General features: G+C 44.5%; 1 protein-coding gene across 2 annotated transcripts in view; it reads right to left on the bottom strand.

The window, feature by feature from the left end:
* Nucleotides 1-27,849, bottom strand: part of IRAG1 (inositol 1,4,5-triphosphate receptor associated 1) — a 141,567-nt gene that overhangs the window by 34,226 nt on the left and 79,492 nt on the right. For both annotated transcript variants that reach the window (XM_053561930.1, XM_053561928.1), the window contains 7 exons: nucleotides 26,133-26,306; nucleotides 25,059-25,136; nucleotides 24,360-24,412; nucleotides 24,104-24,148; nucleotides 22,393-23,010; nucleotides 20,321-20,399; nucleotides 3,472-3,595 (listed from right to left, as the gene is read on the bottom strand). In XM_053561930.1, the coding sequence (XP_053417905.1) occupies nucleotides 3,472-3,595; nucleotides 20,321-20,399; nucleotides 22,393-23,010; nucleotides 24,104-24,148; nucleotides 24,360-24,412; nucleotides 25,059-25,136; nucleotides 26,133-26,306 (1,171 nt within the window). The remainder of the gene's footprint in view (nucleotides 1-3,471; nucleotides 3,596-20,320; nucleotides 20,400-22,392; nucleotides 23,011-24,103; nucleotides 24,149-24,359; nucleotides 24,413-25,058; nucleotides 25,137-26,132; nucleotides 26,307-27,849) is intronic.

Raw genomic sequence — 27,849 nt, 5'->3', positions numbered from 1 at the left:
CGGTAGACACTCAGGAAATGTTAGCTATTGCCATTAACTCACAGGCTTGCTGTGAGGAATAGGAAAACACCTGTAAGAAGTACTTCATAAACTGTACATGTCTGAGTTGCTACTGTAGTTTTTCTGGATCCTCCTCCTGTTTCTGAGGGCTGCAATGAAGACGCAAGTGACCAGAAAATAAATGGTAGAGGGGAGAGTGGCCAGAGCTCTCCTCAACAGCGGGGATCTCTGATGCCTGGGATCAGAAAGCAGGCAAGAACGTCTCAGGGGACATGAAGGTGTCCTGGTGAGAGGCTCCTGGTTGCGTGCAGTCCTCACAGCTGGGACTCCCTGACAGTAAGCAGTTTCTCCATCTGCACGCCCACTCTCCCTGGTAGCTAAAGCCGGCCCCCTGTGAAGCCCAGACAACGTAAATAATGCACAGGCCCTTTCCTGGGCTGGGGCGGGGAGGCCGGGAGGGGTCCTGCGGGCGTCACAAGACTTGGCAACAGAGCATGCCATCAATCAGCTTTTCAGGAAACATAGCTTCCTTCTTTTGATGGGTGCGGAGGGACCCCGAGAGCAAAGGTAGGGGTCAGCCCTCTCTGCAAGGGGCTGGTTCTCACCCCTGGGGAGGGACTGTGGGAGCCTTCCTGTCAGGATGAGGCAACAAGACCCCAGGGCCATCAAGTCAGCAGAGCACAGAATGTGGGATAAACAGCGGCAGAGATGTTTTTGCTTATGATTCTTGTCCCAACCACACCCACCCACTCACAGGCTCTGTCCTCTGAGGCCAACATAAACTCAACTGTCATATAGAGCACACACTGAGTTTGCCTCTGACTCCTGGGTTTGGATATTATGTGAAATTTACAGATTCTCATAAATTATTAACCAAACTTGTTTTTCTATCTCAGTGACTGACATTGTTTTTTTGCACACCCACCTTTAAAAATACATATTGAAAACTGAGGACTCAGAGAGAAGCCACATGACATGGTTAGTTCCTGGCATAGAGAGCTATGCCTTATAAGCCAGCATAGGCATCTAGGAACCAGGGGCCTCTCAAAGAACAGCGTATGTTCACATGACACCTTATGTATCGTTTTTGAAGACACATCTATTTAAATCTCTTGCTCATTTTGAAAAATTGGTTACTCATCTTTTTGAGTTATAAGTCCCTTTTCAGACAAATGTTTTGCAAATATTTTCTCCCATTCTGCAAGTTGCCTTTCGCTTTTTTTTTTGGATGGCAGCATGAACATTTTTTTTTATTTGGAGGCAGTATCATTCATTTATTTTTTATCTTGTCATTTGTTTCTTAGGGATATTAAAAAAAAAACACATAAACTAACCCAAGATTTCTTTGTATTTTTTTCTTCTAAGAGTTTCATACCATTTTCTCTTAGATTTAGGATTCTGATCCACTTTGAGCTAATTTGTGCCCATTGTGTGAGGCAGGGTTTCAACTCCACTCTTCTGTACGTGGCTGTATAGTTTCACCATTTGTGGAAATCTCTATTCTTCTCTCTGGAAATCTGGAAATTTCTTCACCAAAATCTTTGCATGGATGGCTTTTGTCTCAAATTAGTTTTCATCTCATCACAGAGGCCTCCCTTGACCCCTCTACCCAATGTTTCACTCTCATGTTACTCTGTGTGTCCCATTTGATGGTCTTTCTAGCAACTTTATTTCAAATCATTCATTCAGTTACTTAAATAGTGTTATTTGTCTCCCTACCTAGAATGTGATTGCAGGAGAGCAAGGACTGTGCTTGTTCATTCTAATGTTTGGCATGGAATAGACACTCAATGGACACATGTTGATTACGTGCCTGCATCCTTTTAGTGTTTGACCTACAGCTACCTCACCCAGTGGCATTTCCACTTTGGACTCTTGTTAACCAACCCAGGCCATGTCCCTAATCTGGGTTTTAGACCTACTTTTTCTACTGAACCTGTTCAGTTTGCTGACCTTATGGCTCCACCTCCCCTTGACATGAAACCAGGTTCTTCCTCATATGAAACTCAAGTGTAATCTTCCCATACTTCTGCTGGGGGAAGAATCCCGAAGCTCTGGCTTCCTTTTGTTGGATAACAAATCTTACATGACAGTTGTGCCCATCTATCCCAAGCTCTGAACAAGGGCCCAGCTGGAAAGAGCCTCTTCTGACACTAGGAGAGGGGGAGCTGGGTTCATGGCTGGGGCAGGGAAGCTGGAGATAGACAACGCGGCTGTTTAAACAATGCATGGTGGCTACATTGATCTCAGTCTAAGATCCCAGACCACACGTTTCAGAAGCTGGTCACCTTCCTGGACTATGCAGTCTTTGTAGGCTCAGCCTGGGCGTGTGCTATGTAGCTGGTAGCTATTTACTTACTCAGGGAAGCTTGATCTGTCTGCTCACTGGGCTTCTCCTGGGGGAGTTTGGGGCATTCCATAATCAAACCAATTATTTTCAACTTTACTGATGAGAAATAAGCCAACCGTACTCCCGACCAGCCCTGCTCCTTGCAGACCGAAGAGCACTGATGTCTGTTTTGGTACTTTTGACAGGCCCCGGTGCCAGATGATCAGGAATCAGCCCACTTGGGTTCAATCCCTTACTCTGTCACTTGCCTGTGTGTCACTTTGAGACAAAGCAAAATCTTCCTTTTCTCCTGAGTTGTCACACATACAGAAAGAGACACAGCATGCAAAACATGCTGAGGATGCCTGTCCTTGGATTCCTGCCTCTGCGTGCCCCTTCACTGCCTTCCACCAGGCAAACCGTGGATGCAGCCTGCTTTCACTTATTTATAGCACTTTTCCTGATATTGGCCTGGACACTAAGTTCCTCTGAGTATTGCCCTGATGACTATGTTTTAGGTGATTACCACAAGGTATTCGCACATGTCACACTCACTGGGCAAAGTTCATTCTTTCACACATACCCCCAAATCTTGGAGCTTTGTTATGCCTGGTTGCTCCCCAATGGCCTTACCCCCACCCCACACAACTGTTTAGTCTCCAGGTTGGTGGGCTTGGCTGAGACCATACCTGAAGGCACCCACCCACCCTATTTATTGCTCCGTAGTGCTCTCTCTTCTCATTTTATGTTCCAAACTGCTCCTTCATCACGTGGTTCCAATGTCCCACATCTTTATCTATGCAGATATCAGACCTACACTCTCCCAGTCACAGCTAACTGGGGTAACTGGGACTGAAACCCATGTCTCCTGGCCCAAAGCCCATAGCCTATTCTCTGCTGCCACAAGCTTCTGGTGGATCTTGTGCCCTCAGAGGCTGTTCCCACCTATGAACCTACTTTTTGAGTTGAAAATACCCTTCCATTATTCTTTTTGTTTTGGATGCATTATCCCTTCCTAGACCACTGAACTTTGGCCCTTATGGGGTTAAGAATCAAGACTAGTGCTCCTCTGTGACCCACTTAGAATTCAACATGACAGCCACTCAGTACAGTGTCTTCAGCAACCCACACTCTGATTTTACCTTCCAGGCAGACTCTTGTGGACCCGTAGTTTGCGCAGCAGCACGTCAGAAATATTAGGCATAACATCTAAGCCAGTCTTTGATTCTTCTTCCTCAATAGCTGGGGAGAGTTCAGAAGGAAGCCCTGGAAAATAACAGTGCTTACTTATAAAATGTCTCTTTGAAACTACAGTAGGACAATTAGAAACTAGCTTCAGGGGACAAGGAAGAGTTTTAACATTTAAAGTACCTAGTTATAAAGCCATCTAACTTTATCCTCACAGTGACCCATAACTGAATCATCTTATTTTACACGTGAGTAAATCAAGACTCAGCAAGGTTAAATATCTTGCTCAAGGTCATGGAAGCAGCAGATGGCATAGCCAGTCTTCAAACCAAGGTCTACCTGCTCTAAATTCTGTCTTCCTATTGCTCCCCACGGTATCAAGCTGGTAACTGGAAGTTGGTTGGCTGTTCGTCTATAATGTTTGGAAAAACTATCTCTTTGATAGGCTTCTCATGAGTTCTGTTGTCCAATTATTCTTCCTCTGATGAATCCAAATGTTCTATCTTCTGTGTCCTGTTCAGAAATCAGCTTCTGGTTCCTTACCTTGTAGATTAGTGATTTTCCAGAATAAAGCTAAAGTCATTAAATCTTTTACAGACCTCAGGAAATATAGATGCCTCCTAGGCAACAGTGACAATAAACAGCCTCCCTCACCTTAAAACTATGCTGGGTCTGGGCTCTGAAGGCAGAAAGAACGAACCAGGTATTCTCTTTCCCGTATATCTCTCCCCCATTTGATGATGGCTCTTGTACCTCTCCAAAGCCTCACTTTTCTAGGCTCTAACCCCATGTTGCCAATGGCACTCTGAAGCCCACGGCCCCTAGATATCATCCCCTGCCTGCACACATTTTGATTTGTTGCTGTCCCAGAGGACCAGATGTCCTCTAACAAGCTCCTACATAGGAGGACAATGGCAGATGTTCCTCGCACTGAGGTTTGTTTTTCATGCAGCATAGACTTGTATGCCTGATGCTGGGCTCAGTCAGAGTGTATTTAGGATTAAGCAAAACTCTCAAAACTCTTTACTTGCGCAAAATCAAGAAAAAACCTGTACAATGGTTTCTTGACATTTTCATGTGGCACTTTGTATTTATCCATATGTTTTACTACATCTCAAGGCTTTCAACCTAGCAACTTTACAACTTGCTCAATAATTTTCCAGGATTATAGTCTAGGCTAGAGGTCAGGACTGTAGGCAGTGGTGGTAGTCATCTAAAGAGCTAAAATGAAACACAGCTGGGCACAGTGGCTTATGCCTGTAATCCCAGGACTCTGGGAGGCCAAGGCAAGTGGATTGCCTAAGCTCACAGGTTTGAGACCAGGCTGAGCAAGAGCAAGACCCCATCTCTAAAAATAGCTGGGTGTTGTGGCAGGCACCTGTAGTCCCAGCTACTTGGGAGGCTGAGGCAACAGAATCGCTTGAGGCCAAGAGTCTGAGGTTGCTGTGAGCCTCATGATGCCATGACATTCTGCCAAGGGTGACAAAGTGAGACTCTGTCTGAAAAAATAAAATAAAATAAAACAAAACAAAATAAATGAAGAGCTAAGATTGGGGATCATGTAACTAGAAGCCTCACCAAGACCAACCAGGAAGCAAGAGGGTGGGATGCTGTCTGGCTCAACATGAAGAATGTTTATACATACTTTGAGCTTTCCAATAACAAAATGGTGTTCATGAGTCCCCTAGTACTCAAGATATCTAAGCAAAAGCTGGAGAGTCAGCTGTCTGAGATAGGGAAGTCAGCAATCCTTCTTTAGATATTGAGAACAGGAAGTTCTCTGAGCTACCTCTTGGATTCTGTCCTGGCACTGCTTTCTGACACAGTAAACCTTGTGGCCCTTCCGGTCTCCCTCTACTTTTTGTATCTCTACCGCATCCTTCCAAAGCCAAATGAGGAACAGGTTGCTGAGAAATCTACATGATTGTAAAACATACAAGGTCTAATAATCCAAGTGAAATCCATGCCTGTAGTTTCTCCCTAGAAAAGTCTCCTAGATTGAGCCAACAAAGAAGGCAGAGCTTCTAGCCCTTGTTAAAATCGTGCCTAAAGAGTGATACCAGAATTAGTGGATCCCAGAACTAACCACTCTCCTCTTGAATTCAACCAAAGTAACAAAATAAATAAATTAACTAACCAATTAAAAACACATCCCTTCTCCAATAAAGAAAAAGATAATAGTCTTTAAAAATAATGACCAGAGAAAGAAATACCATAAATACATGTAGAGCTCCCACCCTCATAACCCTTTTTTCCTCCCCCCGCCCCCAAAGAATCAGTGTGGACAGGAAGATGTGAGAGGAAAAATTCTGACAAAAAGTGCAACAGCGCAGATGGGAAGGGAAGTGGATGGAGGGGTGAATAGGCAGCTGGTAGAGGAAATTCAGAGTTTCCCTAGAGCAGAAGGTTCTCCATTCCACCATACCAACACTTCAAAGAGAGGGAAACACTGCCTAGGCCATTTTGCTTTTCTTACTGGTAAGGAGGGGAGAGTAGGAAAGGCAGAATGATTGCACAGTTTTTTTTTTTTTTTTAGAGACAGACTGTTGCTCCAAGGTAGAGTATAGTGGTGTCATCACGGCTCACAATATGCTTAAGTAGTTCTCCCTGCCTCAGCCTCCCCAGTAGCTGAAACTTACTATACAGCCACATACTATAACATCTCACTAATTTTTTCTACTTTTGGAAGAGATGTGGTCTTGCTCTTTCTCAGGTTGGTCTCAAACACCTAACCTCCAGCAATCCCACTGCTTTGGATACCCAAGTGGTAGGATTACAACTGTGAGCCACTGTGTAATCACCAGGCAGATTATGTAGTATTCTATTAGAGTTAATTATATTGAATAAAATGGAGGGGTTTGCCAGAAAGGGAAACCAAAAACAAAGTAAAGAAATCAAGCCCCACTAGTACAACCTTTCTGGAAGAAAGTATGGAGAAACCTCAAAGCACTCAAGCTATACCTCCCATTTGATCCTGCAATCCCATTACTGGGCATCTACCCAGAAGGAAAAAAATCCTTTTATCATAAGGACACTTGTACTAGACTGTTTATTGCAGCTCAATTTACAATCGCCAAAATGTGGAAACAGCCTAAATGCCCACCAACCCAGGAATGGATTAACAAGCTGTGGTATATGTATACTATGGAATACTATTCAGCTATTAAAAAAAATGGAGACTTTACATCCTTTGTATTAACCTGATGGAAGTGGAAGACATTATTCTTAGTAAAGCATCGCAAGAATGGATAAGCATGAATCCTATGTACTCAATTTTGATATGAGGACAATTAATGACAATTAAGGTCATGGGGGGGGAGGAAAAGCAGAAAGAGGGACGGAGGGAGGGGGTTGGGGCCTTGGTGTGTGTCACACTTTATGGGGGCAAGACATGATTGCAAGAGGGACTTTACCTAACAAATGCAATCAGTGTAACCTGGCTTATTGTACCCTCAATGAATCCCCCATAACAAAAAAAAAGACAATATTCCCAACAAGGCAAAAAAAAAAAAAAGAAAAAGAAAAAAGAAATCAAGCCCCTCTGATGGTGTGAATGGCAGGACACACATGGAAAGCCAAAACTGATGTCACCACCATGCCCTCCCCTACTCTAAAATACAGTGGCTGAAGTAGCCCTGGGATATTATCTATCTTTTCCTTCCTTTATTGGTAGGAGAGTGAATGGCTGCTGTGAAGAATTGAGTCAAGCCTGGAAAATAAACACCCAGGCAGGTTGTCTCTACAATTCTATCCTGAATTGGGAAACAATGTAAAAGCCACTATCACCCACCCAAGGGAATAAGATATGCCCTCAATTTGAGATAATAAACTCAAGTTTTAGGTTATAAACCAAGTTACAGAAAAAGAGCAGAAACTAACTCTACACACACGGCTCTATCTGAACTTCCCCTTTTCCACACTACCCAATCAATAACAAAACAGACACAAAATACATAATCTTCAACTAAAGTACTGAAGAGAAGACAAAGAGATCACAGATAAGGTAGCAGAGGATCAATAAAAATTAACCTATACAATATATCTGGAAAAGAGAACATCAAGGTAGAAATAACAAGATCAAAAAGAAATACAATAAAAATAAATAGAATGGCAACTATACAAAAATACCATAGTCAAAAGAGGAAGGAAGGTAGAAAGGAAGGAAAAAGAGAAATATGCAGGAGACAGATGTCAGGATGGAAACATAGCTACAAGAAACACATTAGAAAATGCAAAAGTACATTTTTGTGCTTAAAATATACACCACAAATGCTTTGGCTGTAGGAAAAATTAGGACCTGAAAAAAGTAAAAATAAGAAATTGGAGCTGGGATGAGAAGATCATATAATAATGGAAGAAAAAGATTGCTCTTTTAAGAAATGAATTGAAGACCCAAATAACAGAACTAATCAAGAAATTGGAAAATAAAAACATAACCAACGTCGTAAAATGAAGGAATAAAACAGATATAGCTTCAAACTGACTTAATGAAAACAGTGTGAGAGATTGAGTGATCACAAGTAATGTAAAGAGGGAGAGAAAGATTGAAATAGTTAGAGATGAAATAATGGAGTTAAGACACTGAATACCATTTCACAGATTATGTTGTCTCTTGAGTAGTAAATGAAACAAACAAAAAAGGAACACAAAACATATTCAAAGATATAACAGAAGAAAAATTTTCCTCATTAAAGAAAAAGTTGAACCTGCAGTTTGAGAGAACACACCATGGAAAAAAATATATACATATATAGAAATGCTTCTCTAGCTAGCCTCTGAGAGAAAAGACAGATATCTACAGGGGAAGGTGAGGCTTAAGGGGTTCTAAAAATCAGCTGCTCCCAGTCTTCCCTACAACATTGAACATAGTAGAGCAACATGTACATAGCCCTGAAGAAAAGAGTCAGCCAAGAACTTCATAACTATGTAAGCTGTCCTTCAAGAATAAGATGAAATTTTTAAACATACCAGAACTCAGGGAACATAGCCCCTCTGAACCCTTCCAAGGAAACTATTGGAAAATGAAGTCCAGATAAACAAGACATAAATCAAAATAATAAGCTTGGGAACAGTGAGTTGTGGTAAAGGGACTAGTGATGAGCATGAAATCCTTTTACATTTAAGTCTAAGGCTAAGCAACTGCAGAAATCATGGTCACAAAATAGAAATGTAAATGTTATAACCTGGAAGATACACAAAGAAGAATTCAACATGTGTAGAGGTATAAATAGAAAGATAGGAAGAAATATTTAGGTGGAAAGAAATGCTGCCATTCTCCTCTTATCCCACAGAAAGTCTGTAGGTATCATTGCAGTGACTAAGTGTTCTCAATTTCTGTACTCTTGATGATCTGGCATTTGGAGCCTTAATCCTGGAGAGACTTGCCCTCCTAGAACTAGCTAATTCCTAGAGGTAGAAAACAATTCTCCCCTCAAGTGGGTCTTTGAAATACAAACCAACCAATTCAGAACCCACTCGTTCAACCACCTCCTTTATCAAATTCTCACATACCAAGCCAATATTTCCTTGTCCTAAATCATCTCAGGGCCAGGTAACTGACAACTAGGGACCACCTCTATAGCCTAGAGCCTGCCAGTTATTCAAACTATCCAAGCCTAAACTTACTCAGGGTACCTATGTTGCTTCTGCATTCCAAGCAGACACTGCCCCACAGTTCCATCTCCAAAGAGCTCTCAAACTGTCACCCCAAAGCCCTACCATCTTATTGCCTCTCACCTTTAACTTGGGGTCACCCTATCTCCAGCCACTGATTTTCATACCAGCCTTTAAAATCTGTCCAGAAGAATTATTCTAAGGCATAGATTGAACTTGCTTCCTTACCTACAGGCTTTTTTGGCTTTTCAGTGTCCTAAAGGAAATTCAGACTCATTAATTGGCCCTCAAAGCCTTCAGCCTCCCAGGCCCCAGCCCATAGTTCCAGCCCTGCTGCTCAACTCTGGAACATATAGCTCACATGTGGTTCACATGCCATTCCTCTGTTCCTGAAACATCCCACTACTAGAAGAAGCCTGCATGCCGTTGCTCCTGCTGTTCCCCTGCTTGGAGTGACTTTTTCTTCCTTGGCTCAAAGCTGTTCCTCCTGGAAACCCTCCCTGACTCACCCCTACTGAGCTGGCTGGTTCTCTTCATTCTTAGGTACTTTATGTTCTATACTCTGTCTACACTCTTCCCCTAGACAGCAAAGGTGAGCTCACTCATTCATACACTTATTTAATATTTATTGGTGCTTATTATGTCCTAGGCAATGTGGTTGGAGTTAGGGATACAAAGCTAAGCAAAATTGATAAGCCACTGCTCTCTGTGAGATTATCTATGGAGACAGATTAATCAGAAAAACAGCCAAACATTTATTTCACACTACGATAGATTTGATAAAAGACAAGAGATCTAAAGGGACCAGAAAGGCCTTCCCTAGAAAACTAGGGTCCCAAATGTGACATTTGAGCAGATATCTAAAGATTGAATGGGGATTCATTAGGCGAAGAGGAGGAAAGGAGGAACATTCCATATAGAGGGAACAGCACATGCCAAGCCTGAGGAAGAGAAAGAACCAGTTGTCGAACAAAGGATAATTAGGACTGAACCACCCAGGGCCTTGCAGTTTCTACTGATAATTCAAGTGCTCATCCTAAGAGCAGAAAGAAGCCTCTGAAGATGCTGAATTTGTGTTTTAGAGATTCCTCTGGCTGCTGTGTTGGCTGTGGTGTGAGTTGGGTGAAGGTCAGGAGTACAGGCAGAGGGACCAGGTAGGAGGCTATTGAGATGGTCCAGGGGACTGACAACTGTGGCCAAGACAAGGCCCTATCCTTGGGTGAAGGCCAATGCCATGGCAATGCCTGAGCCTTTTTCACCTAATGTGTCTGCAGCACACACCCCAGGAACTGGCCCACATTTAGTCTTACATCTTTAGCTTAAAATAACCTGCAAACAACGAAAGACCAAACATCATACAATGTAGTTCCTGAGAAGGGAACCGATTGGGTTGTCGGAAACACCAAATGCAGGATGGAAATGAACCTCCCAGTCTTCAGAAAACGAAGGCAAGCCAAAGTTCTTAAAGTCTCCAGAATGTTCTGATAAGGATATTTCCCCATCTCTCAAAGGGGGAGCCAAGAAGCATCCTATGAGACCCAAGTTTTCTCCATGAGTTCATACACAGTTGTATTTGGAGTCTATGAATACTCTCTGATCCAGCTCTCCTAAAATGCTCCCAAAGCCTTCTGTCCTGGGTCTAAGAGGGGATGGGGATCTTTTATGGGGCTTGCAGAATAGAAGAAACGGAAAACATAACTCTGCAGATATTAATCACCCATAGTGCCCACCACATCTCCAACACTGTCCTACGTACTGTGGAGTGCAGAGTACAAGAATGTCCCATTTGGCCTGCAAGATAGAGCTCCACCACCTCAAAGACAGAAATTAAAATGTCAGATTCCTGCTAGAATAAAGACCAATATTAAATAAAAATATTACACCAGCTCAGTGAAGTAGGTACTACTAGTATGCCCATTTTAAAGATGAATTGAGGCATCAAGAGAACTAGAAAGTTGACTGGGGCTATGCAGCTGGTAAATGATGAAGCTTAAGCTCTTAACCAACCAGACCCTAGAACTGAGAGAAAATGAGAAGGAGTGTGAATTTATTGAAATGTGCTTCATTTTATTTTTTTTAATTTGGTACTAAAAAGTCAAATTCATTTACCTGATAATTTTACTTCTAAGATCTAACTTATGCCCTACTAATATTGGATGGTGAGGTTTTGCTACAGGTAGTGGGTATCTAAATTAGTGTAATTTTTTGTAAGCTAGTTTGGCAGTAGGTATATGCAGGGCTGCCTGGAAAGTATCCAGTCATGTATCTCTCTTTTTCATAGTACATGGCTGGGTACTTTCTGGACAGCCCTTATATACATTTAAATGTAAATACCTCTTGATCAATCAATTTCACTTCTAGGAAAAACCACCAGGGCCTTGTAGATTCTCCTGAGGATTCGAGTGCTCATCCTAAGAGTGGAAAGAAGCCTCTGAAGATGCTGAAACAGGAACAGATAGAACTGTGTGTTTTCCCATGCAGATCTGTCACTTCTCAGCCTTTTGGCTCTTAAGTGTAAAACATGCAGATCTGGAAAGGTTCACGTAAAAGTGTTATTATAATATTGCTTGTAACAGGGGAAAAAGTAGAAATAACATTAATGAGAGATGGATCAAAGTATCTGTATTTAGTATTCCTTACATAATACTACAAAATAGTTAAAAAACTAACTGTGATAAGGGTACCTTAACGTCCGCCAAAATTTGCCTTCCCCTTTCCTTCCATATGAATGAATGGAGTTTTATCTAGGCATCTGGCTAGCTATTCCACCAGCAATCATGTTCTCCAGCTTCCCTTGCTGCTAGAAATACCCATGTGACCGTGTCATCATCCATGCAAAGGGAGCTAATGGGATGTGTGCAACCCACATCCTCTTTAAAAAAAAAAAAAAAAATCTGTTCTGGAATTTCACTCTCTCATTCCCTTAAATGGGAACCCAGATTTGCCTGTGGTCCAGCTTTGACTTTGTATCAAGTCTGATACCTCAGAGCACGGCAAAATGACAACTGGGGAGAAACTAGGGCCCTCAAATGATCACATGGAGCACAGCCAGCTGTTAACCTCAGCTTCCTTTAGAACTGTCACCTGAGAGTGACACAATCTTCTCTGTCCTACACAGTCTCATATTTGGGGTCTATGTCACAGCTACTTAGATCTTATCTAATGTAGGAAAGTTATAGAATACTTTAAAAGAGATGCTGGTATATAGAATTTGGTAGTATATAAAAGCAAATGCACCATGACCAAATGAGTTGGGGGTTTGTTTTGTTTTTGAGATAGGGTCTTGCTCTGCTACCTGGGCAAGAGTACAATGGTGTTATCATAGCTCACTGCACCCTCACACTGCTGAGTTCAAGTGATCCTCTTACCTCAACTTACAAGTAGCTGGGACTATAGGCACATGCCTCCATGCCCGGCTGATTTTTCTATTTTTTGTAGAGATGGAATCTTGTTCAGCTGGTCTTAAAATCCTGATGTCAAGAAATCTTCCCTTAGGGCTGGGTGCTGTGGCTCATGCCTATAATCCTAGTACTTTGGGAGGCCGAGGCAGGTGGATTGCTTGAGCTCACCAGTTAGAGACCAGCCTGAGCAAAATAAAATACAAAAACTGAGGCAAGAGGATTGCTTGAGAGTTTGAGGTTGCTGTGCACTAGGATGACACCATTGTACTCTACCCAGGGTGACAGCTTGAGACTCTGTCTCAAAAAAAAAAAAAATCTTCCTATCTTAGCCTCCCCAAGTACTAGAATTATAGGTATGAACTATTGTACCTGGTCCCAAATTAGTTTTATTCTAGTACCACGAGTGTTTGCTCCTATATATGGAAACAAATATATTAAATGATATATAATACATATGACTTTTTCTAATAGGTATTCGAAGCACATTTGATATAATTCACCACAAATCTTGAAACTTGGAAGTAAAGAATATTTCCTTAAAAAGGATAAGATATGAAATAATTCTATATTCTATATCTTATATTTTATAATATAAATATAAAATTAAAATAGTACATCTATTTAAGACATCATCTGTGCCATTAATGATCAAAATACAAGCTTGATCAGAAAGAGAAAAACAGAAAAAAATTTTCAATAGGAAAGAGAAACATGGAAGTGGAAGACATTATTCTTAGTAAAGCATCACAAGAATGGAGAAGCATGAATCCTATGTACTCAATTTTGATATGAGGACAATTAATGACAATTAAGGTTATGGGGGGGAAGCAGAAAGAGGGACGGAGGGAGGGGGGTAGGGCCTTGGTGTGTGTCACACTTTATGGGGGCAAGACATGATTGCAAGAGGGACTTTACCTAACAATTGCAATCAGTGTAACCTGGCTTATTGTACCCTCAATGAATCCCCAACAATAAAAAAAAAAAATCATTTTATCATAAGGACATTTGCAATGTAATACACTATTTATTGCAATTCAATTTACAATTGCCAAAGTGTGGAAACAACCTATATGCCTACCAATCCAGGAATGGTTCAACAAGCTATGGTATATGTATACCATGGAACACTATTTAGCCACTAAAAAAGATGGTGACTTTACATCTGTTGTATTAACCTGGATGGAGCTGAAACACATTCTTCTTAGTAAATCATCACAAAAAATGGAGAAAAATCCAATGTACTCAATTCTGATATGAGGACAAATTGATGCTAGTACGTGGTGGGGGAGGGAGAGAGAGAAGGACAGAAGGGTCTTGGTGTGTGACACACCATGTGTGACAATTATAAGAGGGACTTTACCTAACAAATGCAAGCAGCGTAACCTGGTTCTTTGTACCCTCAATGTTTCCCCAACAATAAAAATAAATAAATAAAGCATGTTAATAGGAAAAAAAATAGCCGGGCGTTGTGGTGGGCGCCTGTAGTCCCAGCTACTCGGGAGGCTGAGGCAAGAGAATCACCTAAGCCCAGGAGTTGGAGGTTGCTGTGAGCTGGGTGAGGCCACGGCACTCTACCAAGGGCCATAAAGTGAGACTCTGTCTCTACAAAAAAGAAATAGGAAAAAAAAAAAAAAAAAAAGAAAGAGAAACACGGGCGGCGCCTGTGGCTCAGTGGTTAGAGCGCTGGCCTCATATACTGAAGGTGGCGGGTTCGAACCCGGCCCTGGCCGAACTGCAACAACAACAACAACAAAACAGCCGGGCGTTGTGGCGGGCACCTGTAGTCCCAGCTACTTGGGAGGCTGAGGCAACAGAATTGCCTAATCCCAGGAAGTAGAGGTTGCTGTGAGCTTGCTTTATTGCGAGGGCAATAAAGTAAGACTGTCTAAAAAAAAAAAAAAAAAGAAAAGAAAGAAACACTCTGGGCTCAGTGGCTCATGCCTATAATACAAGCACTCTGGGAAGCCAAGGTGGGTGGATTGCCTGAGATCACTAGTTCAAGACCAGCCTGAGCCAGAGCAAGACCTGGTCTCTAAAAATAGCTGGGCATTGTGGCAGGTGCCTGTAGTCCCAGCTATCTGGGAGGCTGAGGCAAGAGAATCACTTAAGCACAAGAGTTTGAGGTTGCTGTGAGCTGTGACATCACGCCACTCTACTGAGGGCAACAGAGTGAGACACTGCCTCAAAAGAAAAAAAAGAAAAAGAAAAAGAAAGAGAAACAAGGCAAATGTTCTCCTTGTTACCATTATTGAGTTAGAGAATGTTGCTAAAGTAATGAAACATATACAGAGAAATATACATGGCATACAACTCTCAAATTGGATAAAATTAAAATGACATGGTTTGATTGCAAATTTGAAAAAAGCTTTTTCTGCAAAGTTGTCAAGAGCCTTTGAAATTAGACACATCCGAGTTCCAGTTCCGGCTTTAGCAATTAAAAACCACATAACCAGAACCTCCCTGAGCCTCAACTTCCTCATTTGTACAATGGGCATTATAAGGCCACCTCCCAACCTTGTTGTGAGCATTAAATGAATATTGTCAAGTGCTTAGCACAATATCTGGCATGTAATAATCACTGTAGTTATAATAACACCGCCAGTTAATCACTGTAGTAATCACTCTACCATTTATTAATAATTGTATTACACAAAAAAATGCTGGTTATAGCACAGCAAGCAACATTCATCTATGCCACTAATTATCAGCTAAAACATCTAATGAAAAAAGAATGTTCTTAAACAAACAAGCAAAAGTATAAACCACACAGAATGTGCTCCAATAAGAGACATAGGAGATGTGTACAAAGAACAAACCTTCTAGAGGAGAAAGAAATATCTAAATTAATAGAGGGATAAACCATGTGCCTGGAGAAGAACTAAATGTTTGCAAATTCAGTCATTTATAGGTCTACAACCTGTAAAGCAAACAAAACTGGATCAGTTCTTCTGAGAACAGTGTGTAGCTTTAGAGCAATGGCAATTCAGACGTTATACAAAATGACATCGATGTCAAATGGGAATGATGGCCCAGAAAGATTGAGGAACATGTTCAAGAGTCTGTTGAGGCTTGGCACCTGTGGTTCAAGCAGCTAAGGCACCAGCCACATACACCTGAGCTGGCGGGTTCAAATCCAGCCTGGGCCCGCCAAACAACAATGACGGCTGCAACCAAAAATTAAGCCAGGCGTTGTGGCGGGCGCCTGTAGTCCCAGCTAGTTGGGAGGCAGAGGCAGGAGACTCCTTTGAGCCCAGGAGTTGGAGGTTGCTGTGAGCTGTGATGCCACAGCGCTCTACCCAGGGCGACAGCTTGAGGCTCTGTCTCAAAAAAAAAAAAAGAGTCTGTTGACTTGGTTGGTGACTGGTTCAAAGAGTAGGGCACCGGTCCCATACACCCATACACTGGGGGTGGTGGGTTCAAACCCAGCCCAGCCAAAAAAGAAAAAAGAAAAAAAGAGTCTGTTGACTGGTGTCTGGACTGGGACATGAATTCAAGTCTATCGTCAGGCTTCTGTCTAGTTGCTCTGTTATTTTGCACTGACTCTCTATAAAGATAGCCCTTGAGTTACAAGCATCAACTGATGTTCAACTTGCATTTATGAACAGAGGTTATTATAGGTAATAGGTAAATGTACCTCTCTCGATTGACATCTAAATTCAACTATGGACAAACCTACACAACCTCTCTTGTTTGTAACCTGGGGAGTGCCTGTATCTAGAATATCAACAATTATTCTGAAGATGAGCAATGAGGGAGAACTAACCCCACTGCCCACTAGAACTATTACAAGGTGGCAATAAATTAAAATGATATGGTACTGATCAGAATAAAACAGCATCAGGAGTCCAGGACCAGTCTTTGGTATTATAGTAATATAAAGAAAAAGGTAACATACATCTAAGCCACAAAAGAAAAACAGTCAAAATATTTCTGAGGTAAGAGGATGTTAAATATTAAAATACTCATATCGTAAAATAAATTTCAGAAGTATTAGCAAAATAAATATAAATAAATCAAATGATAAACCAGTAGAAAATATATCTGTTATCCCAACTAGGGAGAAGTAATATTTTTCTAATGATTGAAATAATGAAAGACTTCTCAAAGGAAAAATAGGCAAACGAGATTATATTAATTTTTTATAATTCTTCTGAAATATAAAACTTAATAGAAATTAAAAAATGATTGAATGAAAACACTGAGAAAATACAGCCAATGAAGGGTTCATATTTATGATGTATATAAAGTTTATGTATATTACCAACAAAAAAAGCCCAAGGCCCAAATGGATACATAGCAAAAAAAAAAAAGGATGACAGAAAAAGAAACAAGGCAAATGTAGGTTTGAAGCCTGCCTGGGCCTGCTAAACAACAATAACAACAACAAAAATAGCCCAGCTCTGTGGTGGGCGCCTATAGTCCCAGCTACTTGGGAGGCTGAGGCAAGAGAATTGCTTAAGCCCAACAGTTTGAGGTTGCTGTGAGCTGTGATGCCATAGCACTCTAGTAAGGGCGATGTAGTGAGACTCTGTCTCAAAAAAAAAAAAAAAGATTAAATTTGAACTTTAACAAATTGAAATGAAATGGCATCACACTAATAACCAAAAACACATTATAATTGTTATTCTTGATTATTCTTACTATATTCTGACCAATAAAGAGCAAAAGCAAAGTCCAGTGCTGGTAATGTTTAAGAGAAAGAAGTACAACTCAGTCTTTGCCAGCAGCATAGTTCTTTGTAAATAATTTGGTTATTCCAAATGCTTCTACACTTTGACCTTGTGAATCTCAAGTCTGGGAATTTATCCCCAGGGAGTAACTTAAAGGAAGAAATAAAAAAACCTACCAGTACATAATTGTTTACAGTAGGGTTATTAATCACAGGCTAAGAACTATAAACATCTGAAATATCCAATAATAGATACAGCAATACAAAGGAATTATTCATCCATTAAATGATGAATGAGAATGAGTCCAAATACATAGAATTAGTTATATAATACACAAAAAAACACAGGAGGTTATATCTATTCGTCAACTGCAAAAAAAATTATAAGTATGGGTTAATATTGGAAAGAATAAAAATGGTTACTTTTTTAGAATTTATGGGATTGTGAGTGAAATTTCAAGACAAATTTTTTTCCTAGTTTTTAAATGTACTTTAGTAAATTAAAAGTCAAATATTCTATAATACATTTTTAAGAGATTCTTCTAAAGGTGGTTAATATTTTAAAAACATTTACAAAAGGTTTTTACTTCCGGGAACCTTCTTGTGTTTTACCGTATTTCAGAGCAGGGGCTCTGGTGACACCCTGGACACTTCCAAACAACAATCCACCACAGAGAGCTTTTATGCTGAGACGGCCCCAGGAGGCTTGAAGTGGGGCAAAGGTTTTCACATTGTGCTGTTTGATGCCCAGGGTCCACTGAGGTACCTTGGGGCCGCAGTGGAAAGGGAGAGAGTTTCAGAAGGTGCAGATCCAAGCTCTCCTGTCACCTTCAACGAGAGCAACCCCGCTTGCCTCTCCTCTACATACTGGTGTTCTAAGGATTAACTTATCTGAAATGTCATACAGCTAGAACAAAAAGTCTCAAAACTGCTTGTGTGATGGCAAAGCCATGAGGCTTGGAGTTAGGAAATCATTGGGTCTGGGGGCAGGACCCTCAACTGTAAGATGAGGGCAAGAATCCCTGCCTCTCTTAGTTTATTGGGAGGGTTAGCTGAAATCAGAGGTGGAAAATGATTTATACTTTGTAAAAAGCTATAGGAAATTTATTTATTATGACTGGGATTAAAAGGAGTAGGATAACATGGATAAACCTTGAGGATGTTTTGCTAAATGAAATAAACCAGACACAAGGCTGGGCATGGTGACTCATGCCTGTAATCCTAACACTCTGGGAGGCTGAGGTAGGAAGATTGTTTCGGGCCAGGAATTCAAGACCAGCCTGCTCAATATAGTGAGACACTGTCTCTCCCCAAAGTAAAAAAATTAGCTGGGTGTGGCGGCATGCACCTGTATTCCCAGCTGCTGGGAGGCTTAGGCAGGAAGATCACTTAAGCCCAGGAGTTCCAGGTTGCAGTGAGCTATGATTGCAACACCATTCTCCAACCTGGGCAACAGAGCAAGTTTTTGCTTGCTAAAAACAAACAAACCAGACACAAAGGATCAAATCCTGTAGGGTTCCGTTCCATTTCTCTGAAGGACCTACAATGGTCAAATACAGAGAGACAGAAAGTAGAATGGTGATTACCAGGAGGGAGGGAGGGACTGAGTTACTGTTTAATGGGTACAAGCATCTCAGTTCAAGATGATGAGAAAGTTATGAAAATGGATAGTGGTGATAGTTTGCCCAGCAGTGAGCATGCACTTACTGCCACTGAACTGTATACTTACAAACAGTAAATATTATATATATTTACTAAAATAACCACCCCCCCACACACAAAGGAGTAGGATACACAGTGAAATACAAAAGAGAATAGGGAAAAGAGGACTACAGAGTTGGCGGGACTCATCCATTGCTTTAAGGGACAGGTATGATGTGACTGAGAGGGAAGGGCCTATAGCACAGCAGGAGGGAGACAGCGTGGACAGAGGCCTCAGGGTGTGGGGCCGTAGGAAGGTGGCTCTGCAAGGGGGAAGAGCCTACTGGAAACACTCATCCCTCTGAGCTCACCCTCATTCCTTTGCCATAACCTCAGGGAACCATGGTTACGGTTACAGATTATGTACCTGTCTCCACTCCCCTGCTACATCTGGTTTATTCAATAAATACTTGTTTATTCAATAAATACTTGCTCAGGGCCCAGTAGTGACAGACACTATTGTAACCAATTAGAAACACACACACACACAGATTCCTGCCCTTGAGGGCTTTTAGTTTAGGGATAACAGCAAACACCTAGACGACACTTACTCCATACTGTTTTAGGCACTTATAAAGAGATGAAATAGGAGATTAAATAAGACATTCACTTATTTAATCTCCATGACAACCTACTGTTCTTAGTTCCATTTTACATATGCGGGGATCAGGCCTGGAAGGGTTAAGCAGCTTGCCCATGACGCCTGGCTGGTCAGTGACAGGCCTTACAAGTGGGGCTTGACACACACGCACGCTGAGGAATGGGGCCAAGGAAGGGTGCTAGGGACACTGGGGGCAGGGCTGGACCAGTCAGCCAGCTCCAGGAGGGGGAGGACTGTAGAGAACACATCAGCAGGGGCGAGTGTGGAGGGTGAGGCAGGGTGGGAGACCAAGGCCTTGTGCTCTGAAGACCAGTCTGGCAGGGTGGGGTGGTGGAGAGCTATAGTCACAGAGGAAGGGACTTGCAGCCACCCAGCAGGGCAGGGCTAAAGTGTGAACTTTGTGGTGACAGCAGTTTAGAAAGCAAGAGATGGCTCTAATGCTTTAAAAAGAGGAATTGATCTATTTGGGCAGCTTTCTGAGTGGAAAGCGAAAAGGAAGTATCAGAAGTTCAGGCCTGGGGCACCCTTCCGACCCTCTAGACATCAGGAAGGCCCAGGGAAGGCTGGCAGGGTCCATCTGGGGCCTAGTTGGAAGGAGAGGGGTCTGGAGGTACACTGAGTGGGCAGAAAACACAATCTGATTCATTCATACAAATGCAAATATTTACTGAGGGCCTACTCTGTGTTCAGCCCACACTCACCACTGGGATGGACAAAGGCCACTGATAGGAAGTCTCATGTTGTCACAGCTACTTTCCTTGATGCAGCCAGACAAATCCAGCCCTGGCCTGAGGGAGCACTTACCCCACCCCACCTACCTTTTTCCTGCTCAGCCGCTTCACTAAGGTCTGGCAGCTTGAGCCCCACTAAGTTCTGATTTCTCATCAGGATGTGCTCCTTTGTGGGAAAAGAAAAAGACAACATCTCAGGTGATGACACCAACTGGATGCTTCTGGCAGTTTTGTGACCACTCAGCCTTAAGTGGGGAATAATGAGCAGCCTCAGAGGTGGGTGGACAGGCATGGCAGGGTGAGATCTGAGCAGCACCAGGGAAACAGCTCTTCCTTCAGCCCACACAGGTCCCTGAAACTCCACAGTCTTCAGATAAAGAACGACCCTTGGCATGGTCTGTGTTTTAAATAAGTCCATGGGTTTCAGGGTAAATGAACGCTCAGCTACATCATGGCTGAGGTTTGTGGAGGGCTGGAGGTCAAAAGAGCAGAACTGAAAGCTCTAGGGACAAGAGGGTCCCCAGGTCTATATAGGGCTACTCTTGGAAGCAGCCTTTGTCTCACAGATGTCTAGAGCTTCCCACCTTGCTGCCCTGGGCAGTGAGTACCCACTTCCATGAGTGTGACTCCCCACCCCCCTGGTTCCCCGACGGCCTTTTAATGCACCTCTTGAGTTTTTGCACTCTCCAGACAAATGAGGCCTGAGGATAGCTGCCCTGGCAGAGCTGCAGGCGAGAAGAGATTCTGACCACAGGTATATAGCCCAGGTAGGCTTGCACCTGCTGTAAGCCAACTACACCATTCCAGGGCCCCCAAGTAGAAACACCTGACAGAGCTCCTGGCCCCTTGTGACTTGAGCCATCATTGGATTTTCAGTTTCTAGTGTGGCAGAGGTTACTTGAGAGGTTTGCCCCAGATACAGAGGGAAAGGAAGAGGCCAGCAGAGGGTGCTAATGATCCAAGTGGAAGTCATGGCCAAGGGCCCTTGACCTGTCTGCTTAGCTCTCAGCACCCAGGATTGGAGCACTGGTAGGATGCTCAGCTGCCAGGGTGGTGGTTAGTGGGATGAAGCATCTAGGTTCTCTGCAACTTGCCTATATGGGCCATAGAGTCAGGGAGCCTGTACAAAGGCAAATATGGCTGGCCGTCTGGCTCCTTTGGCTCCACCTTCCCTCAGAGATGTGAGACTGTGACCCAGCAGGGGTGGGCCCTCCAGGGCCTGGGCTGATCCGCTAGTTAGATCTTTCTGGCAAGGTAGGATTTGCTGTGTAGAATGTTAACACAAGGAGATCCCAGCTCCCTGAGCCTCCAACATGGAGCACTGTCAAGGTTCTGAATGGATAGTGGTCAGCGCTGAGATGTGTCCCTGCTAACACAGAACGCCCCCTCCTCCTGTGCTCGAGTGCGATCGGGGACCTCATTTTCTTCCTTGCCCTACATGCCTCTCTGCAAAGAATCCCAGAGGAGCCTTGTCCAGGTCCAGCTGTAGCGCTGGGCCCCACCCTGAGGAATCCCTTAGCCTGTGTTCCCAGTAGGCCTTCTGGTGAAGAGAGACCTAGATAGGACTTGTCTGTCTTCTCTCCCACATCTCTGGATACCCCCAGTCATAACCTGCTTAGGGCGAGAGTCCCATTGTGCCTGGTCTGATGGCCAACAGAAGGTGAGGACACCACAGGCATTGGAAGAGATTTTCCATGGAAAAGCAGCCCTCATGGGTAGTATGCATGGAGTTAAAATCCCTCATCAACAGGCATCAGGGAGAAAGCCTGGGGGCATCCCAAAAGAAAGGGCTTTTTCGCCCTTGTCTAGCATGTCCCAGGCAGGAGCAGGCACTCCACCAACTCTAGCTAGAGAAAAACACCCCACGACTGAAGGGCCCACATGTTTCTCCACATAGCCACCTCGCCCTGAAATGGGCTTTGTGTGGCATCTATATATATGTCTGCCTGGTAAATGGGGTGAAAAGCAATTAAAACTGACTTTTATAAACGTGATGACACACAAGTGGGTCTGAGTTCTTAGGGTGGGGGAGTTTACCCTCACAAGGTCCAAGTCCGGGCCAGAGCTGCCCTGCCCTGGGGCCCAGCCTCAGCGCAGAGGTCTTCAGCCCCGGGGTCCCTGAAGTGCACACCCTGCCCAGTTGGCCCCAGAGAACTCACCTCGCGGAGCTTGGTCAGTTTCTGCATCCGAATAGGCTGCACTTGGATCTGAAAGTCTTTGAGTCCAGGTGCCTTGGCCAGCTTGCCAGTGGCTTTGCCTGCAAAACGTTTCTCTTCCTCTGCCAGTGGCAGCTTGGCAAATACTTTCTGTAGCCGGGAGCTGGGTTCTTCAGGGCCACTGTCCCCGGAGACCCCCCGCAGTAGGGGGGGACGGGACACAGGTGGCTGTGGTTCGGCTTTAGGGCCGACCCTGGACCCCATTGGTTCTCCAACTGGGCCTCTCCCCTGGGGGGCTGGGGGAGCCGCCCCTCCAGAGCCCTGGGCTGGGCTTTTCGGCAGAGGGCTGCCCTCCTTGGCAGTCTTCAAGAGCTGCTTCCCTGGCTCACCCTCCACGGGGCCAGGCTGAGGGCTATTCAGGGCCATTTTCCCACTGCTGCTTGAACTAGAAGTTGGGCTCTTGGATGTATTCTCGGAGTGCTGGAGAGGATCGAAGTTTTCCTTTTGTTCTATTGCAATCTCTTTGGACTTCTCAACCGTAGGAGAACGAGGAGCCAGCCTTCCCTGAGACACTTTCCTCTGGTCATTCTGCTTCCGGTCAGCTAGCCCTTTGGGGACATTCTGAAAAAGACAAGGTAGAGCTGGGACCCTGGAGGCAAGTTGGGGAGGAGACAGGTGAGGCCACTTCTGCTGTGGAGCCTCTGCCCCCACAGAGCCCTGCGAGGGACTCATTTGCATACGTGTGTATGGGGGTAAGCATGGACTTCATGAAAAGGGAGGGCTCCTTAGCTAGGTCTGACCCAGCAAAGGGGACCCTCAAACAAGCAGGAGGTTTGTAAAACAGAGGACAATGAGACCTGTGACTGAGATTTAGCCAAGAACTTCCCAAGGGCTAGGAGCTGAGGAGGAGAGCAGAACAGAAGACAGCTTTGGCCCCAACTCCGTTGCCCCAGATTCTAGTCTTGGCTCTGCCTGGCAAGGCCCTTAACTCTTAGGGACCCAGGTTTGCGAACCATCTGAAACATGTGTGTCTGTCTGTGTGAAGCGGTATCTTTCATGGAAGAGAATCCATACAATCCAATTTTTCAGAAAGTTCCATGATCCAGAAGATGTTAAGAATCACTGGGTAAGGCAATTCTTGCAAAGTCCTATCTCACTGCCAGATGTCCTGATGCTCTGTGAGCTTCTTTCATCCTCCCTGGGAAACCTGCTCTGTGAGCAGCATGTGGATCTGAGAATGGGTGTGGCTGTCTTGTGTGGGCCCTGAAATTCTTCCAGAGGACTCTCATGCTACCCCTCAACACACCTCAAGCATTTGAGCACCTGGCTCTGAGCAGGTGTGGGGCAGGCACTTCTACTGCTCATCAACAAAGATAGGTTTTCCTGGCTGCCCAAGGCAGAATCCCAGACAAGGGCTGGCGCTTTCCTGGAGTTTCCACTGGAGGATCTGCTGGGTCTGGAGGTCTGTTGTCTCTGATCAGCAGAGACCGGGGACAGGGCTGTGAGCCTGTCACCCTCACTGCATCCTGCCTCCCTGCCCTCCACCTCAGACCTGCAGTCACAATGGGGCACAGCAACCTGCTGGTTTGCCCAGACTGCCCGTCCATTCATGCACATGCAGACACACAATGGCTGCCTAGGAGCCAGCCTGGACTTCTGGGAGACTGTGTCTCCAACACCCAAATAATCCAAATTGAGCAAAGCTCAAACTCACTGGCTCGCCAAGGTGAGGTGAAGAGTCTTTGGCTTCATCTCCTCTCTGTCAGAGAAAGTAAACACAAGTCAGTCAGCCATGGGGACAGACCATATTTCTTCTTAGAGTACCTCTCAGGGAGGCTCCTAGCAGTGATGTAAACACGCCCACCCTCCAGCATCTCATCTCCAGTGTCATGAAGGGCCTCCCAGGTGTTAGGGGTGAGGGGAGCAACCTACTGGCACAGAAACAGTGTAGGAAGTGATCCCCCTGTTACCTGTGGTGAAGCTCCAGGCAGAGGGGACTGTGGGTCACTGCACACATCCAAACCTGGAAAGGTCCAGACGCTGGTAAGTGATGTTTAGCACCCCAGACCCTTGCTGTGCCGTTAGCTGCATCTCCCTCCCCAGAATGTCCTCCTGTGGCAATCTCAGGCCTGGAGCCAATAGCGGCACCATTTGTGAGACTACCTGCCACATGCCAGGTTCTGTGGTGGGCCCTCACTGAATCCTCACAGAAATCATATGGGGAAATTGAGGCATGGGAAAGCAAAGTCACATAGCCAGGCCATGTTAGCACTGGGATCCGAACCTGAGCTGCTTAGCCCTGGCCTGAGCATTCCCCAAAGCACTGACAAGGGTGGCTGCTCTCCCTGGCACTCTGCCCCTCCCCTTGCTGACCCAACGGTTATGGCCCTGGGCTACAGCTTAAGGAAAGGGAAGAAATCAAAATGCAAAGAGGCCTTTCCAAATCAGCTCTGTGATAACCTGAGCTCTCCCTGGGCTCAGGAGAGAAAAGCCTTCCTAGACTCTTCCTCCCCCACCTGCCTCCACTGGGTGGCCTAGCCTGGCACCCCATGGGGAGAGGCAATCCTTTGGGGCCGGGGATGAGAAATGGGAGTCAGCTCAGTCAGCTCCGGCTGGGCAGACACTCCCAGGGAGAGGCAGGGTGGGAAATGCTGGTGGCTGGGCCTCACCTTCTAGGGTGGGGACAGTAAGAGAGTTGCTCCGAGAGGATGTAGGAGAAGGTCCAGGGCTGAGGTTGGGGGAAACAGCTGTGGAGACAGACACAAATTTGCCGGTGTTCATGAAAATTGAGGACTTCCGCCTAACAAAGACAATCCTTTTCTGTCCCCTGGGTCTGTCTTATTGGGGTCAGGGGCTGATTCTGGGCTGCCATGCAAAGCTCCCCACTACATCCCAACCCAGCCTTTCCCAGTGGCCAGCCCAACAGAGAGGCTCTCATGTCATTTGGGGTACAGGGGGTGAAGGATAGGGCCATACTCCTCAGCCTACCTGGCCTGACCTCAAAACACCTTCCAAAAACCGGCTCTGCTTGGCAGATACAGCTCCAAAGGCTATACTTTCTACTCTTCCTGATTTCAAATGTTCCCCTTGTCCTTCTGAGTACAGTTGCACTTGTCCAGAAATCCTGTCTCAAACTTATGCTCAGAAGAATGACTCTAACACAGAGGCAGCAGGACGATTTGGGTGCCTAGGAAAAACTTCCTTCTAACCCAGAAATTTCCCTCTTCCCCAGCGGGCCTAGAATCTTTACTGGGGCCTGCAGCTAGAACTCAGGGAGAGTGAGTCCAGAACAGCCTCTCCAGACCTCTGAGAGGCTCCAGTCAATGGAGTAGGGTCTCCTGGGAAAAGCAGGAGGGGTTTGTGCAGGGAGAGGAAAGGGGAGGTGAAACCTTGGGTAGGGGAGAGGTCATATTAAGTTCACGGTATCTTATAGGCTGACATTTCTTGGCAAAATAGGAAGCCACAACTGTCATACACTGGGTCAAAAGTGAAAAGTACAAGAGTTTTCTGATCTAGAGTGGGGTAGGCATTTTGAAACTCCTGAACCTGAGAATACATCCTGCCCTTGCAGGATCTTCCCCGCCAGGCTCAGTTCTCATGGGGCCTGGAGGCCGGCAAGTCAGAGGCCCCCCTCAGAGGCAAGGCTCCCACTACAGTTGGTGCCTGCTCCTCCCTCCCCATCCCTCCAACCCTGCCTGGGAGGGGCCTGGGGCAGCCACCTGCACATCCTGGCCCTGCCCTACCTGATGGGGAGTCTCCGGGGCTGCTCCTGGACTTCCTTCCACGGCGGGTCAGGAATTTCTCACTCACTGACCTGGCTTCCTCCAGCAGCGCCAGGTTTTTCTTCTTATCCTCCTCTGAGATGCTGATGTCTGGCAGCTGGTCATTTACCAGGTCAATGATGTGCCCCGTAGGGTCTACAGAAGGAGGGTGAGCGCTGCTGAACCCTCGGCTTCAGGCCCTGCCATGCCGCACCTCAGTGCAGGGATGCTGACCCAGCCAGCCACACCTCACCCTGAGGCCAAGGAGAGGGTTGGATGGGGACAGTGTGGCTTCCTCAGCAGGCTGGCCCCTCTGGCCTGTAGCCTGTGGCTGGGACAGGTTCCCTGTCATAAAGGTCCTGATGCCATCTTGGTTCCCTGAACTCTGCTGTGAATGCAAGGCCATCCAGGGCCCAGCCTGTTTCTTTAACAAGCTACAAGAGATCATCTCTGAATACTACCAGAAACTCTATGCCCAGAAATTTGACAATGTGAAGGAAATAGATAAATATTTGGAATCACACCCTCCCCCTAGACTTAGCCAGGAAGAAATAGAGCTCCTGAACAGACCAATTTCAAGCACTGAGATCAAAGAAACAATAAAAAATCTTCCAACCAAAAAATGCCCTGGTCCAGATGGCTTAACACCAGAATTCTATCAAACCTTCAAGGAAGAGTTTACTCCTGTACTGTAGAAATTATTCCAAAAAATTGAGGAAGAAGGAATCTTCCCCAACACATTCTATGCAGCAAACATCACCCTGATACCAAAACCAGGAAAAGACCCAAACAAAAAGGAGAATTTCAGACCAATCTCACTCATGAATATAGATGCAAAAATTCTCAACAAAATCCTAGCCAATAGATTACAACTTATCATCAAAAAAGTCATTCATCATGATCAAGTAGGCTTCATCCCAGGGATGCAAAGCTGGTTTAACATACGCAAGTCCATAAACGTTATCCACCATATTAACAGAGGCAAAAATAAAGATCACATGATCCTCTCAATAGATGCAGAAAAAGCATTTGATAAAATCCAGCATCCTTTTCTAATTAGAACACTGAAGAGTATAGGCATAGGTGGGCACATTTCTAAAACTGATTGAAGCTATCTATGACAAACCCACAGCCAATATTTTACTGAATGGAGTAAAACTCAAAGCTTTTCCTCTTAGAACTGGAACCAGACAAGATTGTCCTCTGTCACCTTTACTATTCAACATAGTGCTGGAAGTTCTAGCCAATACAATTAGGCAAGACAAGGAAATAAAGGGAATCCAAATGGGAGCAGAGGAGGTCAAACTCTCCCTCTTTGCTGACGACATGATCTTATACTTAGAGAACCCCAAAGACTCAACCACAAGACTCCTAGAAGTCATCAAAAAATACAGTAATGTTTCAGAATATAAAATCAATGTCCACAAGTCAGTACCCGTTGTATACACCAATAACAGTCAAGATGAGAAGCTAATTAAGGACACAACTCCCTTCACCATAGTCTCAAAGAAAATGAAATACCTAGGAATATACCTAACGAAGGAGGTGAAGGACCTCTATAAAGAAAATTATGAAATCCTCAGAAAGGAAATAGCAGAGGATATTAACAAATGGAAGAACATACCATGCTCATGGATGGGAAGAATCAACATTGTTAAAATGTCTATACTTCCCAAAGCAATCTACCTATTCAATGCCA

This window comes from Nycticebus coucang, chromosome 14, assembly GCF_027406575.1.
Source record: "Nycticebus coucang isolate mNycCou1 chromosome 14, mNycCou1.pri, whole genome shotgun sequence".
NCBI lineage: Eukaryota > Metazoa > Chordata > Mammalia > Primates > Lorisidae > Nycticebus > Nycticebus coucang.
The sequence above is the reverse complement of the archived record's forward strand: the minus strand, read 5'-3'. Positions and strand labels throughout refer to the sequence as shown.